The sequence below is a fragment of the Mesoplodon mirus genome, assembly GCF_964341445.2.
Source record: "Mesoplodon mirus genome assembly, chromosome: 13".
NCBI lineage: Eukaryota > Metazoa > Chordata > Mammalia > Artiodactyla > Ziphiidae > Mesoplodon > Mesoplodon mirus.
This window is the reverse complement of record NC_138989.1, coordinates 24,937,378-24,958,251: the sequence shown is the minus strand read 5'-3', so window position 1 is coordinate 24,958,251 and position 20,874 is coordinate 24,937,378. Positions and strand designations below refer to the sequence as shown.

The 20,874-nt window shown below is 43.6% G+C and overlaps 1 protein-coding gene across 1 annotated transcript in view; it reads right to left on the bottom strand.

Moving 5' to 3' along the window:
- Positions 1–7,674: 7,674 nt before the first annotated feature.
- SLC5A1 (solute carrier family 5 member 1) overlaps positions 7,675–20,874 on the bottom strand; it is a gene marked incomplete at its 5' end in the record, with an annotated part of 54,989 nt that continues 41,789 nt past the window's right edge. The window contains 5 exons of the mRNA XM_082640919.1: positions 7,675–8,420; positions 11,591–11,696; positions 13,217–13,432; positions 17,932–18,100; positions 20,128–20,278. Of these exons, the coding sequence (XP_082497045.1) occupies positions 8,203–8,420; positions 11,591–11,696; positions 13,217–13,432; positions 17,932–18,100; positions 20,128–20,278 (860 nt within the window). The 3' untranslated portion in view covers positions 7,675–8,202. The remainder of the gene's footprint in view (positions 8,421–11,590; positions 11,697–13,216; positions 13,433–17,931; positions 18,101–20,127; positions 20,279–20,874) is intronic.

The window sequence follows — 20,874 nt, the reverse complement described above, 5'->3', positions numbered from 1 at the left end:
CCACACCCTGTAATGTCCATTGATAATTGATATTAAGAAACGTCCTTTTCAACTGAGTTCTTTCTAGATTTTAAGGTGAAAGAAATATGACCACCATACCACATGATGAAGGCTGCAGTGAGGTGGGAAAGCAGATGGCTTTGGGAACAAAGACTTGAGCAGCTCATTCAAGAGGGCAACAGGAAGGAGGTGACTGGTCATCTGGGTTGGAATGGAGTGGCGAGTAGTGGTCTTGTTTGTGGAGCAACAAAGCAAGCAACACTTCTAGAGAAGGTGCAGGGTTCTCAGAAGGTGTAGCAGAGTGTTCAAATATTCAGAGACACCAAATAGTGTAGGGTATTGGGAAATGGCAAAACGTCTCATATTTCTGGGTCTGACATTTTTTGGATGCTTTTGTTGTCAGGCCACAGCATGTTTCTTTGTTGCTCTTTCTCTGCTACAGAAGATGTTGTTCCTAACATTCCTACACCATGGATGGGTGAGTCAGCACAGTCTGGACAAAGGACCCTAAAAGATCAGCATAATGGCTACTTCTCACTTAGAAAAATGCTTCCATCCATTCCAGAAATATTTATGAAAAGAATGGAACAAGACAGTAGTGTGCCAGATGTGAGGGAGATGAAAGATGAAAACAGAAGACCGCTGTGGCTGAGACAAGAAACAGAGAGAACAGAGAGGTGAAGATGTTCCCAGGGGCGACACCAGCCTTTGTCAACAGAAGATACGAATGTTCTTCGTCAGTTCACTTCGTGAGGCCCCCGGATATTCACGAGGTGAAACTCACCATTGTCTTTGTGGTAAGATTGCCAACACCAGAGGCTCTTTCTTCCTTCCTCTTCCTTTGCTCTCCCGGCTTGAAGAGGGTCTTCAATGCCACGTTGGCTGATGAGCTCTAAAGTGTTGTTTTTTCCTCCTATTATGGACATATTCCATCAAAATCCAGGACTTGACTCTCTCCTGATTAGTTAGACAAAAAGATGAGAGTCTCTTCTAAAATCTAGTTTGGGAAGTTCACTTCACTCCCTAGCTCTACTGAATTAGGACCTGCTATATATTTTTTTTTCATCTTTTCCATTGGGTGACCCCTCTTGTTAAAGCAACATCTCTATCTTTTAGTTAAGGGGCAGAAATGTACACAGATGCTTCTTATTATTCAAAGGAATACATGAGGTGACTGTCTACATAAATCTTTACATCTGATAAAGGTGGGGGAGTGAAAAATAAAGATAATAAAGAGGGTCAGGTACCTTGTTTTAAGGAATTCAATACTGAAATATCAAAGTGTGGAAGAGGCCCGTGTCCTTCGATTATTTTATAGTCAAAGATTTACCCAAAGAAGCTTGACAAGGCATAATGGTTGTGCATAATTCATATGGGACATTTATAATGAAGCCATGGGTTATAAGGAAAAGCCATTAGGCAATCCATTGACATCATATGCAGCGAGGGAGTCCAGTGTGGTCTCATCACATTTCACTAACAGTAGACATCAAGGCTTAACCCCACCAGTGCCTACACCCTCTCCACATCGCCATGTCCATCTCTTAATGTATTCATTATCTATTTCCTCACATCAAATTTCTCCAAAATTAGAAGCTAAGAACAACAACATGTATGATTCCACAGTTTCCGTGAATCAAGGAGTTGGCAGCAGCCTGGAAGGGTGTTTCTGGCTCAAGTTTGTTCGTTAGGTTACAGTCAAGATTTTGACCAGGTGATGGTCATAGAAAGGCTTGACTGGGGCTGGTGGACCAGCTTCCAGTTTGGCTGAGTCACAAGGCTGGTTACACAAGGTCTCAGTCCCTTGACACGTGAACCTCCCCATAGGGCTCCTTGAGATGCTTCACATCATGGCAACTGCCTTCCCGGGAGCGAGTGATCTAAGACAGCACAATGGAAGTCCTTTATGATGTAGCATCGGAAGTCATACACAGTCATTTCCTCAATATTCCATTTGTTTCACAGGTCATCTCTAATCAGTATGTACGAGGGCAAGGATACCAGGAGTCCAAGGATACCAGGGAGTGACCATTAAGAGCATCTTGGAGATCGGCTACCAACACCAGATCAGTCCACACGAGACACAATTCTGGGATCTTAAAGGCCCCACATTGACACAGAGTAGAGCAAACCCTAAAGGCCAGCAGGAGCATTAGAAATCCCACCTGCCCCCCATAGGATACTTGCCAGGATGGTCAGGAGCCTTTTCAGTCTGCATATCCAGATCTCTCTTTTACTCTTTTTATTATCATCACTCCCTGGTTAAAATTCATGTACATAAAAAATGATACCCTAGAGTTGTATCCAAAAGAACCATGCCTCACAGCACACAGAAGAGTTTTCACAAGAATACTTTTTTTTTTTTTTTTTTTTTTTTTTTTTGTGGTACGCGGGCCTCTTACTGTTGTGGCCTCTCCCGTTGCGGAGCACAGGCTCCGGACGCACAGGCTCAGACGCACAGAACTCATGCATGAGTTCTGTGGTGTGTATTCTTACACCAAGGAGAGCAGAGCTTGTTCAAGCCTGGCACTAGAAGGGACTCAGGATGAGCAAAGAGGGACTATATGGTGACCTGCAGAGGTACTAGACAGAAGGCTTGCCCCCTGGACACCGTCATCCCAGGAATTATCCCAGGATATAGCACCCCTCAGCCTGCGCACCAGCTGCAGAAGCAATAAGCACGCGAGCTAGGCTCCGAGAGGCAGAGCAGTGCCCTAGTTGGTTGGCAACACACTGAAGTTGAAGGGGAGCCCCCAGAGCGTGGTATTTCCAACCCCTCATTAAACAAAACAACAAACAACCTTACAAACATCAGAATGGCAAAAATCAGAATAAAGGAAAATACCATGTGTTGGTGAGAATGTGGGAAAATGGGAACCCCCACAACAGTGATCAGCAAGAGGACAGTGGATCGCAGCCGTTTTCAAGAGCGATCCGGCAGCACTTAGCGGTCTTATGCAAATGTAAGCCCAGAAATCCTGGGACTAATGATATTGACCAGGTTTCATGACTTCGCAGAAAGAATGAGTGAATAAATGAATGCTAGAAAAATGCACCAGAGAACACCTGTGGATGCTCACTCCTGCCTTGATGTATATGGGGACAAAGAACCACCCTAGGACCAGCAACAGCAGCAAGGACTACAAGAAACCAAGAACAGAGTGGGAATTAGAGAGGCTTGGCTTGTGGGCTTTTTCACTTCATGACCTCTGAGTCTGAAAATAAAATGCTTACTTGGATCCTGTCCCACTCAACCAATTATGATCGCAAGACAGCTGTGGGTCCCTTACCTCCGTTTCCATGATTCAGAGGTCACCATTTCCTGGGGCTTAGGATGTGACAAAAGATGTATGGTGAAAAGTACACAAAGAGTAAGAGATATGAGCCCAGCTGGACCACTAGAAGGTCATACAATCTTTGCCAAAAGGAATTATTCTTGAATGTCAGGAATTTCTTTCTCAAACCAATGAGAAAGAAATTTAGAGATAGAAGAATATTCCCAGTGACTGCCCCCAAGTCTTGCCATATATAATAATGATAATAGTATAGTCTTACATGAATATTAATGTTTGCAAAGAGCCTTCACTTATATCACTCATGCTGTTCTTACAACACCAGGTGAGGCAGATGTGATAAGCACAGTTATTCCTGTTTTATGGAGGGGTAACCCAAGCCTCGCAGAGATTAAGGAAGCCCAAGGTCACAGGCTAAAAGAGCCAGGCTCTCAGCAACCTGTTAAGAGGCCACAACAGTGAGAGGCCCACGTACCGTAAAAAAAAAAAAAAGAAGAAGAAGGAAGGTTGAGAAGAAGACAGATAGTCTTTTAAGGAAATGGAAATGCAATTCCTGATCAAGGGTCTGTCTGATGGTGCCCTATAGACCTTTGAGACAGCTATGAGAAGTGGATCTGTTCTAATAATGTAGGTGTGGGGTATGGTATGGTGAAGTTGGTGCAGCCACAAGAGAAGAGAACCAGGCTTGAAAGGCAGAAGTTTATTATAGTCACAGATCCCAGAGAGGAGGGCACCGCATGCCATGCAGGGCCACAGGGGGAAGCACCACTGTCAGTCAGAAGGCAGAAAGGAGCAAGAGGAAGGCCTAGGCCACAGACTTTATTGGGGTTTCTGCAGGAAAGGCAAGGCAGGGCAGGTAAACAATTTAGGATTGGCCTGTTTGAGTAATTCTGGTGCGCTTTGGGCTATTGAGGTCGTCTCTAATTGCCAAGTACCTGGCCCTGGGATGATTTAGGACAGAGGAAATATTGCCTTGGTGTGTGAGAGTTAGATAAGGAGGTGGCTGGTGTATAGACATGATTGGTTGGTCAGTTTATGACAGATGTGATCCAGAACAAGCACTTTGCCATCTCTCCCCAGTCTGCAAGGCCTCCAAATGCCAGAGCATCAAAGTACAGAAAATAGGAAAATATAGTTAATATACTTGACCCTGTGATAAATGCCTATCAAACTGACAAATACAGAATCTAAGAAAACGCAGAACAGGATCTAATTCCCTTACAGATTATATTAGTTTTCTAGGGCTGCCATAACGAAGTACCACAGACTGGGTGGCTTAAACAGCAAAAACTTATTTTCTCACAGTTCTGCAGGCTGGAAGTCCAAGACCAAGGTGTCAGCAGGGCTGGTTTCTTCTGAGGCCTCTCCTTGGCTTATAGATGGGCAGTCTTCTCCCTGTGGCTTCCCATGGTCTTCCTTCTGTGTGTACCTACATCCTGATCTCCTCTTATAAAAACATCAGTCATATTGGATTAGGTCCCACCCTAGTAATCTCATTTTAACTTAATTACACTTTAAGGGAGCCTATGTCCAAATACAGTCACATTCTGAGGTACTGGGGGGGTTAGACTTTAACAAATGAATGCATGGGAGAAGAGAACACAATTAAGCTTATAGCACAGGTAAAGTTAGTTCTGCATCTTATGGATTTCCAAGTCATGGGTTCCTATGGAAAAAATAATCTAAAGTGGATGTCATGCAGCAAAAGGAAATAGAATTACAAACTGAATATATAGGGCCTGAGGGTGAGGGAAGGCAGGTGGGGCAGCGCCTTTGGGTGGCTGGATCACAGAGGTTTTCAACAAAGAGTTAAGGAGAAAGCATCTGCTGCTCCCAGGACTCAGGCATCTTGACTCCTGGACTATCAGAAAATAAAGCGAAGCACCAGCATTCTAATTTGAATTTTCTCCAATCTGAAATAAGTGTTTAGTTTGACAATTTGGCCTTTGAGTGTGATCTAGGAATGCAGGTCCACTCAAGGACCAACTTCTCTCAAGCTTGGGGTGCCCTAGAACCAGAAAACATCATTATCCATGTCCTGGGAGTCTTGGAAGAGCCCTCATAGAAGAGCAGAAGCTCCTCTGACAGAAAAAACTGGCTGGGTCAGGGATGCAATGTGGAACTCGGGGACTGAACAACACTCACCTGAATCCAGAGCCAGTCAAATAATGCTGCCCCATTAACCTCACCCACATCTCCCTAATTCCATCCCCACCAACCCATCAATGCAATGGCACCTCATTCAAACAACTTGGTTCACCGAAATCCAACTTGGAAGTTAGAAGAAGTACTCTTCGGGCTGAGTTTGGGGTAATGTTAAAAAAATCTCTCTCCTGCAACTAAGCACACACATGTTTTTCTCCCAAGGTTTGCCTTCGTGAAACAGAACAAACTGTAGCATATCTTTTAGGAAATGGTGATTTCAGTACTAGGAAAAAGTGGGTTCTAGTGAATTTCAGAGGTAGAAATTTTTTCACGTATACACCAATGTCTGACTCAGTTATATGGAAGTAAGAAATGCTCCCAGGTATGTCAAAGGCCCCAGGACCAACATCATTCTGCAGAGAAGGAGCTTTATCTTCTCATTTTGAGAGATTCCTTTTAAAATGGTCATCCATACTTAAAGAAGCTTTCTTCCTGGCAGGGCATGGTTTTTCAGTTCTAAAAACTAGCATTAATGAGCAATCACTCTGCACCATAACACACACCTTCCATCTGAGGAAAAGAATAGCTCTTTCCTGCATCCCTGAAATTATTCTAGTACAGTTTATCACTTACTGGGCCCTGGTTACCCAAGTGGTTCAGTCTGTTCTAATGGGACATTGTGCATTGAAGGTAGTTACTCACCTCATGTTTACTAGTGGTTTTCAACTGGAAATCATCTCCAAACTTTGCTACTTGTTGTTAAATTGTTCAAGTTGTTAGATTCTATTCTCAACTGTCCTGGCTCCTGCTTCCTAATCCATATCTTGTACCAACAAATGCTCACCACAGACAAGGTCAGTATTTGTCTAGAATCTCTAGGAAACAGGAAATCAGGATGTTATGGTTTTTTAATGTTTTTATTTTTTACCAAAGTAATACATGTTAATGTACGGGACTAAATGCAGCTTAGTATTACATCTGCTTGGCATCTTTCATCTATGTATCGCTCATCCTCTTTTCAAAGTGACCTCGTCACACCCAGAGGAGGTAGGTAGATGCTATGAGCACTAAGGTCCCCATTTTTCAAAGAGAAAAATACAGAGTTGAGACAAAATAATTTACCACAATATACATAGTGAATCATTGACAAGGTCAGAAACAGAATCTAGGACGATCTAGATACTTTATGCTGCTCCATCCACTAGCTTTCAGTCCTCTCCCTTTATCCTCTCAAAGCTCAAAAATATCACAAACTCCCCACAAAACTGAGTACTCTGAGTAATACTAGCCATGTGAAATTCTCCACTTTTCCCTGTTCTCTGCCTAGCTTAAGGGGAATATGAGGGCACATCAAATATTTTCTTTTCGTTTCACAAGAAGCCATTCTTTACCTGTTGAACCATTTTTATACCCAAGGAACCACTCTCAGCTCTTTTCTAAGCTAGCCTGAAAACAGTCAATACTAACATCATGACTTCCACAGGATTATATTACAATATGATTAAGATTCCACAGGTGGAACTAAAAGAAAGAAATTAATTAAATTTAATTTTAATTTAAAACATTTCTCCCTAGGAAACAGGTAAAACAAGAAATAAAAGTGTTGAGTGCTACCACCTGGAACAGAGACCACCCACCCCAAACTTGGTCAATGGATGACCACCAATCAAGACACCTAAGAAAAGAAGAGCTGTGGTCACATGAACTCACAGGGAGAAGGATCTCTGGCTAGAAGTTTCAGTGTTTCAGGAGAGTAAGGCTGCTTTGAGATGACAGATGCCCCCCAAGAGGCATATGTGCTCTATTTTGTGACACTGAGTCAGTTGCTAAGCCTGTATGTCAATATCAGCACCATGAGGAAGAGGAGTCTCTGGAAAATGCACCCCAATTCATTATAGTCAACAGAGTGTGTACTCTGTGCAGCCATAGGGTTAACCAAAAATAAAGCAAGCGTTTATTAACAAATACCCACATCATTCATTCAGTCCATAAACATTACTGAGTGGCTAAGACAGTCCAGGCATAGGAAATGCTAAAATGAATGAAATCTCAATACAAAGAATTGACAATGGACACCTTTAAGAAAACCAGAAAATCCCCTTGACTCGGAATTATCTGCTTTCCCCGCTGGCCTGAGGCTGGAGCCTAGGTCCCTCCCTTTGGCGTTAGTACTGCCATGTCCAGGCCCCTCCTTCAAAGAGCAAACAACCAGGACAGGGACCCCATCAAGCTCGCATCCTCAGCTTCATCGTGTTCATCAGTTTATCAGATTGATCTTTCCTGTGCCAGGAAAACCTTGACAGGGATATCATGAGGAGGGGGGGAGTTATTTCTTTTAAAAAAAAATGAAGGGGGAAGTTAGATAGGGAAAGTGGTAGGAACCAGGGAGACCACAACTCTTAAAATAATATTCAAGGATCACAAACAATGTTGACGTGCTGAATCTACCTGAGACAAACTTGCATCAGACATTACAGGGCTTCTGTTTCTTAGTCTGCCTTTTCTTAGACGTCAAACTGAGTGGAATTTCCTTCTGCAGCTCCGATATGTACAGATGACTGTATCACACTGGCCTCAAATACATAAGTTAACACCAAAACAGCAATTTTTCTCTAGCTAGCCTGTAATTACAAATGTACACATTTATCAACTGGGCAAAATTTACAACTAGCTGGTGTCCCTTCAACACTGCAGAAGGGGATTAAAAGGAGACAGAATAAAGATCCCAGCCTTCACAAGCACAGCCTGCAGCAGAAGGCAGGACTCAGGCAAAATACGCATGACAGAAGACGGCCACGGTCAGCAGGATAATGCCATTGATGTTCACTATCGTCCGCCACAAAGGCTTCTCCGAGGTGTCTGTCATCTTCAGCTTCATGGCTGCCTCCTCTTCCTTTGTCATTTTGGGGCCCTTCTGCTGGTCCAGACCACAAAACAGGTCATAGGCCCGCCTGAAGCATCCTTTTTTCTCCTCAGGAACTTCTGTGTCAGGGGAAAAGCATAAAAGGATTGTTGGATACAGAAGCAGGAGGCACCAGAAAAGGTTTCCAGGGGAGATGGCATTCCATGAAACATCTGCCATTTTGCAGACATTTCCCAGTTTTCTTGTTTGCAGGAATGAAAATGGTACAAATTTATGTTTGTATAAACATAATTATAAGATGATGTTAATAGATGGATTCTACATCCTTATGATCAGCTTGCCTAGGTTTTATCTCTGTTGGGCCCAATGTAAATACATTTTGATTTAGAACAGTCAGAATCAAACAGGAAATACTAGTTTATGAGAGAGAAATGTTAACAATTGGCTGGGGACTTTGACGTATGAAGAACATAGAAAACCCACCTCCCAAACACAGAAACTCATGTCTGTTTGCTACATCACTGAAAAGCAATGAGATTGGCATGACTCAGGAGTGCACTGGCTACACCTGGAAACTCCAAGGCTTCACAACAGATCCAGCCATGTGGTAAGGATTGGTCTGAATAGTCCCTGATACAAGGCAGCAGTAATCAACACTTCCAGGGCTTAAGATCTGACACTGCTGAGTCGAACCATTCAACTGACCTTGCCATTCAAAGTGGATGCCCACCAAGGGAACTAATTCTGTCCTCTGAGCCCAGGTGTGGCATTAGAGGTAGGCAGACCTGGGTTAGAATCTCAGGTTTGTGACTCACTAGATACAAAATCAAGCCCACTGTGTTTTCAGCACCATGGTCAGGGACCACTGCTCTCCACTCTCCCAGTTCTAAGAATCACAGACTTATGAATTGGAAAGAACCTCAGTGGTCAAGCACATACATGTGTCAGAACTGGAACCAAAACCCAGCTTTATGGCCTTTTTTTTTTTTTTTTGCTTTTTTGAATTTTATTTTTTTATACAGCAGGTTCTTATTAGTTATCCGTTTTATACATATTAGTGTATATATGTCAATCCACTTTATGGCCTTCTTAATTCACCTCTCATATTCAAGTATATGTAAAGTATATGTAAACACCTTCTTCATTAATAAGATTTCCTGAGAGAGTGCCCAGTGTGTAGTAGGGGTTAAGGAGTGTTAGTCCCCTTCCATTCCCTCTCTTTTCTCTCACACACATAAAAAAGATAGACAAACCTCCTTGTACCCCTCCATTTCAGTAAACTCTACCAAAATAGGAGAATGGGGATGGAGTAGCAAGGAGTTGGGCTCACTAACCAGCCCAAGTGAGAAATGCCTGGTTATCTGGGTCAATAAAAAGTTGGGTGGCCTTGAGAAAGTCTTTATGTCTCATTTTCCTCATGTGTAAAATTGGAAGACTTATACTTGCATTATATGCCTTATAAGTATGATGCAGTGCTAAAATGTATCACTAAAGTATGCATAATTAAAATATGTTATGATCATATCAATATCAGTCATGATGACAATGGTGCTGGTGGTGATGATATGGGGATGATGCTGATGCAGCTGCAAGTTTCCTCGTGCTGCCATTTCTCAGAGAATGTTGAGGGTCACACCTATTGCCTGCAAAAGCCCTCAAGAGATCTTCATTTATTGAAGGGCAGGGTGTTCAGTCTGATTTCACCATGAGTTCATCAAGAAACAACAGAATTCAAGTGCTGCCAGGAACCTCAGAAGTCATTAAGCCAGTTCTCTAGTCAGTGTAGGAGTCTCCTCTATGGCATCCCTGTTAGATGCATACTTGCTGCCCACCCCTTTCCAGACAGAGTTAGAAAACTCTTCCTTAAGTCTCAGTAATGATGGTGATAACTATAGCCAATTCTTATAGTGGAGGATTATCTTATTCAGTGTTTCCAACAGTGCTATGAAGTGTAGCCTATCATTTAGAATACTTTTGTGAGGAACTTGACCTTTAGAAAAATGGAATCTCTTGCCCAGGGTAGTAAGTAGAGAATTCAGGATTCAACCTCAGTTCTCCCCAAATCCAAATACCACACTGTTTCTGCACTATCCTGCCTCCATACTTCAAGTTAAATTGGAAGAGTTCTTTCCACCCATCTGTCTTAAGCCTTCCCTGTGGTGCAGAGCTAATCTCTTCTTCCACATTAAAACATTCAAAATATGCCTCATCCATGTTCCTTTCAAATCTGTGATATTCTCGCTCAATGTGGAGACATCTTGCGGGGTGGGAGAAGTAGGGGGCATGTTCACACCTGCCTGCCCCAAAGAAGCAGGAAGGGGCAGCCTTTTTCAATACCATGGCCAGTTGCCTATGGCTCTAGGTTCCTTCCAGCACTTGCAGGGTCACATTTCAGAACTGAGAGGTCTTTAGATATCTCAGAGCAGACTACATCAGAGCTGGGACCATAGGCAAAGCCTCTCCCTTCCTGGGCCTCAATTTCCATGTCTGTAAAATGAGGTGATAAGACCAAACAATCTCTAGGGCCCTTTCCAGAGCTAGTTCTATGAGTTTCCTGATGGCCAGGTTCAGACCTTGTTCTGCAGCATCCATGTTCCCCTTCAGATGGAGTGATGAGACCTCCAGCCCAGTACCAGGTAAAACACATATGACCTTGTGCTACCATACCTCTGCACACCGCACATCACCACAACCATCCTCCATGTGTGCACCCCTCCCATCTAGGGAGGAAAAGCTGCAACACAGAAGTTGAGGAAAGCATTACTCCCATGATCAGGATAAGTCTCTTGGCATTGCCTAAGCATTATCTTACTGGACTTCCAGGGAAATTTGATTTTTTAAATATGATGTGGTAAGCCGGTAAGACACAAGACCCTACAAGCCTCTATTCCATCCCCCTGATATCACTAGAACTGACCATAGCTTTGGTTCCAACTTCTTTCAGTTCACAGGCTATGTTGGAAGAGCCCTGAGCCTTCCCTTGTCCCTAGCCAAGCCCCAAACCAAGTCAGGGTGGCACGTATCTCACCCACGCTTACTCACTGAGCATTAAAAACCAGAGACTGAAGAGCTGGGACAATTTGGTATCCCCCTCCTCCCCTTGACCAGACCTTGAGTAAACTGCTCAAAACCCACTTATCCATCTCACCCCACACCCCACTCCTCACTCCCCTCTAGTAGAAAGATCTGAGCTTTGATGAGGCACTTAGTGGAGGCTTCAGTAAGGTGGTCTTGCTGTTGGAGGAGTAACTCTTTAGGGCTTGGGAATAGGCTCCGGGCCACAAATCACCTATTTCAATGGTCTCCTTTGGGATTTCTTGAATGTCCTCCTCTCCTGCATCCAGGTCAATACGCTCCTCTTTGCTGTTACGCAGGCTCCAGCACAGGCGGTAGAGCTGTGGAGAAAGCAGAACAGGTTAGCAGAAAGATCCAAACTGTCTTGGGCCAAGAAGTTGGGAGAACAAAGAGATGTACATCAAGAAAGGAAAAGGAATGTGGCTCTCAATACCATCAAGAACACAGATAACAGTTCCCATCCACAGCACTATCTCTAAATATGTTGGGAATGTGGATATAAATCTTACACACATGCACACCAGCCCCTATGCTATGTGCATATTCAGAGGCTAAGAGACTGCCTTGAACATAGAAATGTTTTGAATGAATGATCTCTTGTTACATATGATAAGTGAATTTGTTCCATTTAGCAGTTGTGCTGCTAGACAAGGCTAGACACCCATTTATCCAGACCAGCAGTGTAAGATCAGGTTTTTTGTACTATATTATGGGGGGAGAATTGTAGACTCATAAGCCACTTAGAACAGGGAACAGCTGGAGGTACAGTTTCTATTGACATAAAACCAGAAACTACTTTACTTCAAGAGGAAGCATGGAATTAAATGTGTTTGGGGCTACAATACTTTCAAAAACTGAGACATCAAGAAGCAATTAATACAACGTAAAGTGAGCCTGTGACAGATTTGGCCACTAACCATGATGGTAGTTCTGCTGCTATAAAAGCAATCTTTGTTTGACATTAAGGTTGGTCACAGTTTTGAAAATTTGGCAGTGAGACTGAAGGTCTCTCAGGGATTCCGTAAGCCCCTGTATTTGTGCACACACCAGAAAGGGATAAACAAAACCCTTTCTCTTTCTCTACAGACAAATGTGATCTTGGGTTAACTCTCTAGCTCTGTTTCTTGGAAAACTGAAAAGGATAGAATGTCAGCTGTGCTGGGTTATCAGACTATATTGCTTATGGTAAAAATGACCCATAATTAGTAATCTTCATCTGCATTGGAAGGGCTGTGAACATACCCTAAACCAAGGGTGACATCTAGAGCTAAAGAAGAGTACTTGTGATTTTTGAAGCCTTGAATCAATTAGACTTTGATAGTATTTGAAATTTCTTAAATTCTACGGGCAACTGTTTGGAGGCTTAATTGGGAAAAAATAAAGGGTAAATCATACTTCAGATTTCCCTCAACGTGGTGATTTTTATAACTAGGTATGTCCCTTGCTGGGACCCCTGGAAGCTATGACCAGGAGACTGTTACAAGAAATATGTGTTGCTATTTGGGACATAAGCATCCAAGCCAGGGTGACCCCTGTGCCTGCCCATGTGATCTCATTCCCTTGTACCGAGCTGTCACTTGGGGAGCAGGATCCAGAGAATAGCCCCTGGAGTGAAATGAGGCCTGCTGTGAGGACTCCTGCTGAAGACACTCTCTTAACACTGCTCTACTGGGAAACCGTGTTTTCTGTCCTGTATCCTTCTACCTGACACCAAAAGCAAGGATGGCCTATTTTAGTCATGTGAGTATGTGACGTCTGATTGAGCCAAAGGCAACCAAGATGGATGTTGCAGCATGAACATGAAACCAGGGCAGGACAGGTCTCCCAGATGCATACTCACATGCACATCTGGAATGGGCTTGGTGAAGAGGGAGACAGCCAGGATGATGATGAGAGAAATGACAAAGAGGATGATGGCAAAGTACAAGTAGTGCACACCACAGATAATTGTGGGACAGTTGCTGGGCTCCATGCAGCTCCCGGTTCCATAGGCAAACTCAGCAATCATACGGGACACGCCAATCACAAATCCAATGATCAGTCCCCAAAAGGCTCCCTGTGAAAGAAAAACCTGGGTTAAGAAACACTGTATACGGAAAACAGCTGTGCATTCACTGGAGGAGCAGAGGCAAAAGAATAACAGTGAGAGAGATGAGAGCTCCAGGCTATCTAAAACAGAGACAGTGGAGTTCAGACTATGGCTAGGAATGTTACATCAGGCCTTCAGCGGCTGCGTTTACCACGTTTCAGTAATGTGATTTTATGTAAGTCATAAAACAAGGATTCACAAGATAATGGAGTAAAGTGTCTAATAACTGGTTAGAATAGCAACCCAAGGCCTTAATTCCCTTTAACTTTAAAAATAATTTGTATTTCTCTACCTGCAGCTACTTTTACCATCAGCCTCCAGATTTAGGCACATTCAGATGTACAGCAATTACTTGTGAAGTAATTTGTATTCCTTGAAGACATGGAAAAAGAAATTGGGTCTTTTGGGGACAGAGGAGAAAGGAATTTTCCATCACCCCCTTTTATAGATCCAAAGTCACTGTTTTTAATTTGAGAACATAAAATTATACTGTGTGTTTTTACATTAAATTTTGGGTTTACATATTAGAATTATGGAAAGCCCTTAAGAGACAAGTAACATTGGGGGACAATTTTTCAGGTTTTTTAAAAAACCCTTTCTTTCCTCCCTCCCTCCCTCTCTTCCTTCCTCCCTCCTTTCCTTCCTTTCTTCCTTCCTTCTTTCCTTCCTTCCAGTCAGTTCTCACCTAGAGGACAAGGTCTGAGTCTACAGGTCATATTTTAAGAGGACCAATGACAAAGCAGAGTGAGCACATAGAAGGGTGGCCAAAAGGAGCCTTCATGATTTTGTCAAGTGTTGGTCTGAACAGCTCCTTTGCTAGCCATCTGTACCCCCACACTGTATATTACAGGTGTGCTAAATTACCAGCTATTCTTTAAACGTGTCATGTATGTTCATGTCCTATCTCTTTGCACAGGTCATTCTCTCTACCTAGGAGGGCACAGTTTCATCCCTTCCTGGGAATCTTGTCCTAGCTGGAAGGTCTCCTCTCCTTCTGCCTAGACAGAACTGGGTGGGTGCATCCTCCTTGCTGTGGCTGCAGCACTGTGGACACACCTCCACACCAGCACCGACCACACTGCCATGTAATCATGCATTCGCTCCTATCTCCCCATCTGAACTGGGAGCTTGCCCACAGAAGGAACCAGGATTCATTCCCTGTGTGTTGCTAATGCCTAGCCCTATGCTGGCATCTGGAAGTGTCTGCTGGATGAATAAGTGAATAAGGAAGAAGAAAAAAGATGTTCCATTTGTCCCTCATACACTTTTTCAGTAAAAAAATTATTTCCTAACTTTAGTTTGTGTGACTAGTATTGATAAAACTCGCTTAGGTTTTCCTTTTCTTTTGGCAATTAGTCTGCTCTTATTCCTTTAGTTTCTATTCTCAAGAGGCTCTTGAAAAATCTGGGAGACTTCCCTGGCAGTCCAGTGGGTAGGAATCCACGCTCCCAATGCAGGGGGCCCGGGTTTGATCCCTAGTGGGGGAACTAGATCCCACATGCATGCCGCAATTACAAGTTTGCATGCCACAACGAAGATCCCGTGTGCTGCAACTAAGACGCAGCAACAGCCTAAATAAATTAATTAATTAAAGGTAAAAAAAAAAAAAGTTAGTGTAGCTTAAAACTTATTTTTTAAAAAAAAGAAAAATCTGGGATCCTTTGAAATTTTCCTCAAGACTTGGTCACCCCTCAGCAAACAGAGTGCGAGACGAGTCCTGAGAATCACTTTGCGGTCTCTGTGTGCTACTCTGGGCCAGGGCTTCTCACCCTCAGCACTGTGACATTTGGGCTGGATAATTTTTTGTTGGGGGAAAGGGGGTAGGAGGGTGTCTTGTGCATTGTAGAATGTTGGTCTCTACCGACTAGATACCAGTAACATTCCCCAAATCATAACAATCAAAAGTGTTCCCAAATGGGAATTCCCTGGCTGTGCAGTGGTTAGGATTCCGTGCTCTCACTGCAGAGTGCCCTAGTTTGATCCCTGGTCGGGGAACTTTAAATATCCCACAAGCTGCACGGCGTGGCCAAGAAAAAAATGTTCCAAAATAATGAAATAAGGGCTTCCCTGGTAGCCCAGTGGTTAAGAATCTGCCTGTCAATGCAGGGGACACGGGTTCAAGCCCTGGTCCAGGAAGATCCCACATGCCGCGGAGCAACTAAACCTGTGTGCCACAACTACTGAGCCTGCGCTCTAGAGCCTGCAAGCCACAACTACTGAAGCCCGCGCACCTAGAGCCCATGCTCTGCAACAAGAGAAGCCACCGCAATGAGAAGCCTGTGCACCACAACAAAGAGTAGCCCCCACTTGCCGCAACTAGAGAAAACCCATGTGCAGCAATGAAGACCCAACACAGCCAAAAATAAATAAATTAAATTAATTAATTTTAAAAAAAATAATGAAATAAGAGAATGGTGCATTTATGATGTGAAAATTAGTCATCTCATTTCCTAATTAAAGAGATGAATTTAGTGCACCATTAAAAAAAATGTTCCCAATACAGTAGTTATTGGGTGTTTACATACCCAAAAAGCACTCCCTTTTATAACTTGGAATACTTCTGAAGTTAGTTGAAGAGTGGTTGTAAATAACTGCCAAATGAAGGAGAATAATGCTAACAAAATGTGTTTATTCCTTTTGGAGTGTCATAGACATGGACATAAAGATATATAGCTATATCTCCTACCAAGGAAACCAAAATAGTAGAATAAACTGAACCTTTCCTTAAGGAATTTTGAAATGTAGGTAATAATCTGGATTTGGGGTATCAAAGCAATTTCTGTTTGACCAAAATTTTAAAATATGAAATATAATTTTAAAATTTTCACAGATACGAAAGAAAAATGTTCCAAGACATCACCAAATATCCCCTGGGAAAGAGAAAAATTACCCCCAGTTGAGAACCATGACAATCTATTCCAATTCTTAGCCTTACTTTTTTTTAATATATTTATCTATTTGGCTGCGCTGGGTCTTAGTTGTGGCACGTGGGATCTAGTTCACTGACCAGGAATCGAACCTGGGCCCCCTGCATTGGGAGCTTGGAGTCTTAACCGCTGGACCACAAGGGAAGTCCCTAGCCTTTTTTTTTTTTTTTTTTTTTTTTTTTGTGGTACGCAGGCCTCTCACTGTTGTGGCCTCTCCTGTTGCGGAGCACAGGCTCCGGACGCGCAGGCTCAGCGTCCATGGCTCACGGGCCCAGCCGCTCCGAGGCATGTGGGATCTTCCCAGACCGGGGTACAAACCCGTGTCCCCTGCATTGGCAGGTGGACTCTCAACTCTCAACCCTGCACCACCAGGGAAGCCCCCCTAGCCTTACTTTTTGAAAGCTCTGGTCCATTGCTGAACTGAGTCTGCTCGTGGCCCACTGCAATACCCGGCTGGGCTTCTAGCCACATTTTCCTTACCTGAATTTTAGAAATCTCCCAGTGAACCAGTTTCTGTCAATCCCTATTGAAACGTATTCCAAGATGTGTGCCAATTTCCCTAACTTGCCAAGATCACTTGCAGGTTTAATTCTGATCTCTCAAGGCCACTTATCCATGCACCCAGTTTTGTGTCCCCAGCAAATCTGGACTATGTTCCTAATGGCAAATGGCAAGGGAAGAGAGACACGTGTTGTAATTCACACACCTCAACTCTGGGTCACTGCAGTGAAGTGTTTCCCTGATGTATATCTGTCTCTGTCCTACTGAGAGAAAGGGGTTGTCTAACCAAAAATATATCATTGTTTATATTGTTTCAGACAGTCAGCTACATAGTCAACACCCCTACCCCTTCCCAATCCTTCCCAGGCATAGAGATGGTTGGATACAGAGACACTGAGCAACATCCCAGTCAGAAGCCTTATCCAAAGGCATCCTTTTCATGGTGCTTCAAAATCTGCAATGCTGCCCCACTGATGGCCCAAATTCTTCAGCCTGGCTTTCAAAGGGACCATGCCTAGTCTAACCTTAACCTGCCTTTCCAGCTGAGTCTTCCATTATCCACACACACAAACTCTCTCAACAGGTGAGATTCCTGACAGCCCCTCATCCCTATCCTGCTTGAGTATCACTACTGGGTCCTTCACTGGGCCCTGAAAAGTGCTGGCTGGAAAATCTAGCTCACTGCCGGACCAAGGAGGTAGCCCGTGCTACAACTTCCTCTGGAGCTGCTCACCCAGGGGCGACAAACTTCCCAGGGAGTGCCATGCATTTGGGTCAAAATCACCAAGAGTGGATGGAAAACATACAGCATTCGTTGGGCATTAATTTGGAACCTGTAGCAAAGAGAAGAGGGGAGTCTGAGAGAATGTGAACCCAGGAGAGTCCCATGGTCCCTGGAGGCTTTTCCACATAAACCCTCAACAGCACATTCATTCCTGCTTAAGATCTCTGGGAAGTAGAATCCCTCCCAGAGAATATACAAATCCAGATGGGAATTTCTGTTCCAGAATGATTTTTCTAGACATGTATGATACCTACCTGCTCATTGACTCTCTTGCAGAAAATAGCAAGCAGGAAGACAGCTGCAATGGGTGGTCCCAAGTAACTGGTGATGGACTGGATGTAATCAAAGAGCTGCCCACTTTGTGCTGACTGCACAATGGGGACCCAGGCAATGCTGATGCCAATCAGCACCAGCATGAACAACCTGAAACCAAAGCCCCCACAATAGGGTGTCAATAAATGCCTCCACATGAATAAATATATACCACTGTGTATATATATATATGTGTGTGTGTGTGTGTGTGTGTGTGTGTGTGTATAACTAGCAAATATAGATGTACACATAAAGATAGATAGATAGATATAAAGTTTTATATGACCACAACAAGGAAAAATAATTAGCAAATTCACTGAGACTCTTTTCTTCTGTATTCTGCTTCTTCAGGAAAATCTTCTTCGCCTGTAAGTAAAATGCACTTGATTTTCAATAGTAAAGTAGACCCAGTAACCACCAGGAAAGAATCCCACTTTGAGAGGCAGTGGAGTCTAGGAACAGAGGTATGGACCTTGGAGCCAGCTCTCCTTTTGTTTTTCTTTGGCCACGCCACGTGGCTTGCGGATCTTAGTTCCCCAACCATGGATTGAACCTGCGCCCTTGGCAGCGAGAGCACAGAGTCCTAACCACTGGACCACCAGGAAATTCCCTAGCTTTCCTCCTTTTGAGTTTCACTTCAAGTCCTGAACAGATTGAAGGGTTCCTTATAACCTCTGGATTTAAATAGAAGGAGGGCCGTGATTCTCGTATCTCTCTTACCTGAATTTAAGGCAAGAGTCTTAAGCTAACCTTTGCAGAGCAGTGTTTTCACCACATATTCCTCCCTCTAAAATGCCCTTCCCACTGCCACCCATTTACCCAACTCCTATCCACCATTTTGGATGCAGCTCCCCCAGGAGCCTTCATCAGCTACTGCATGGTGCACTCATCTCTTCCCTTCTCTGAGCCCTTGATTGCTCTTACAGGTGCCACAGCAAAGTTTGGAATTGTTTCATGTAACTGTAAGTTCACCTAGGACAGGAACAAACCCCTGAGCAGCAGTCATTGGATGCACAAAAAAAATGTGAGCCCCAACATAATCTCAGGGCCAAGAGGTCTAGCCCTTAGCAAAGCAACAAAATGGTTTTCTTCCCATGTTGCATCTTGAGCCTTATAAATAGCAGAAAAACACCAGTAAACTTCTTTCTAAGGAAAACCCAGCCAGGGTAACCATGCTGCTTCCGGTGAACCAGAGTGGTGGACTCTGGCCCATTGGTCAGACCTTCCCTGGGTGCCAGGTGTCTCATCTCCTGAAAGTGGCCTGCCATTTTCCTTTCCTTCCTTTGCCCTAATCTTGCTCATGAGATTTATGAGGTGGCAGCATTCCCTGGGAACCTTTCCCTTGACAGACATCCCAGGGACTTTTTCCACCTCCCCTGAGGAGGTTGGCCTGCCTTAGCCCCATGGAGAGACACAGCAGAGCTTCCGCTAATCCTCTATCCAGAGCATCTGCTCCATGATAATCGTGATAATGGGCACACCTGACCCACGGATCAATGCTTACTGCATTCAGTATCCTGTTGCGTCCATTACAAGTGTGCACATAGCCTGGTATTTTAGACTTTACAAAGCATGTTCACAAGTGTAATATCACCAAACCCTCACAATGGTCCTGAAAAATGTTACAGCAAAGGGTCAAGGTATTGGAGGCACCTGGGCCTAAAAGAAGTCCAGTGAGGAGAGCTGCAATCCTAGTTAAACTAGGATTCAAAAGACAAGGTTTCAAGAAAGTGAAAAGACAGCCCATAGAATGGGAGAAAATATTTGCATATATCTAATAAGGGTCTATTATACAGTGAGGAGAGCTGCAGTGTGGAGGGCTGAGAAAGAAAGTGTGGGACAGTATAAAGGGCCTTAGACAAGGACTCAGTTGGCCATGGGTTCCAGTCCTGCCTCTGCTTCCTGATTTGGGCAGGACAAGCCTCATTTTGTTTATTGATAAACTGAGGTTAGATTAAATGATCTCTGATGTCATTTCCTGCTTCAGAGGGACATTGTTTGATGATCTCCAATTTAAAGTTAAATGCCACTGAGGTTACTCCCATTCTACCCAGCATGCACCAATCTTCCCCAGCCTGAGGGAAACTCTCTGATCATTCAAGCTTTCTATGGTGCATGACAGGGGGAGCTGAACTTACCTTCCTGCAATCATGAGCTCTTTCTCAGATGCTGTCTTCCGGATCTTGGTGTAGATGTCCATAGTGAAGAGGGTGCTGGCGCTGTTGAAGATGGAGGTCAGAGAGCTCATGAGAGAGGCCAACATGACTGACAGCATCAGGCCTCGAAGTCCTGAAAGAAAAGGAGGTTCTGAGTGGTACATGGAGAACCTCAGCTCTTTTGTGCTTGGAAAGTGTGAAGACTTGGAAAGTTTTTTGCCTTCTTACACCACACCATATTCTCTGATTTATCTCTCCAGAAAGATTAGAACTTTTAAGGAATGGACAGTAGCTTAAAAAGTACATTGTAAGCCCACAGCAGTCAACAAAGAGCTAGGGACAAAATACACATGAGGTAAATGCTTTGCAGTTGGGTGATTGATGGTGGTGGTGGTGATGGTGGTGGTGGTGATGGTGGGGTGTGTGTGTGTGTGTGTGTGTGTTTCCATCTGAGCGGACTTTTACAAGGTCTCTCACCCAAAAGATTAATGATAATGAAGAAATAGTTAAACTAGGATTCAAAAAACAAGGTTTCAAGAAAGTGAAAAGACAGCCCATAGAATGGGAGAAAATATTTGCATATATCTAATAAGGGTCTATTATACAGAATATATTAAAAATTCCTACAACTGTATAATAAAAAGACAAATAACCTAATTTAAAATGGGCAAAGGACCTACATAGACACTTTTCCAAAGAAGATAAAGTGGCTAATAATCACATGAAAAG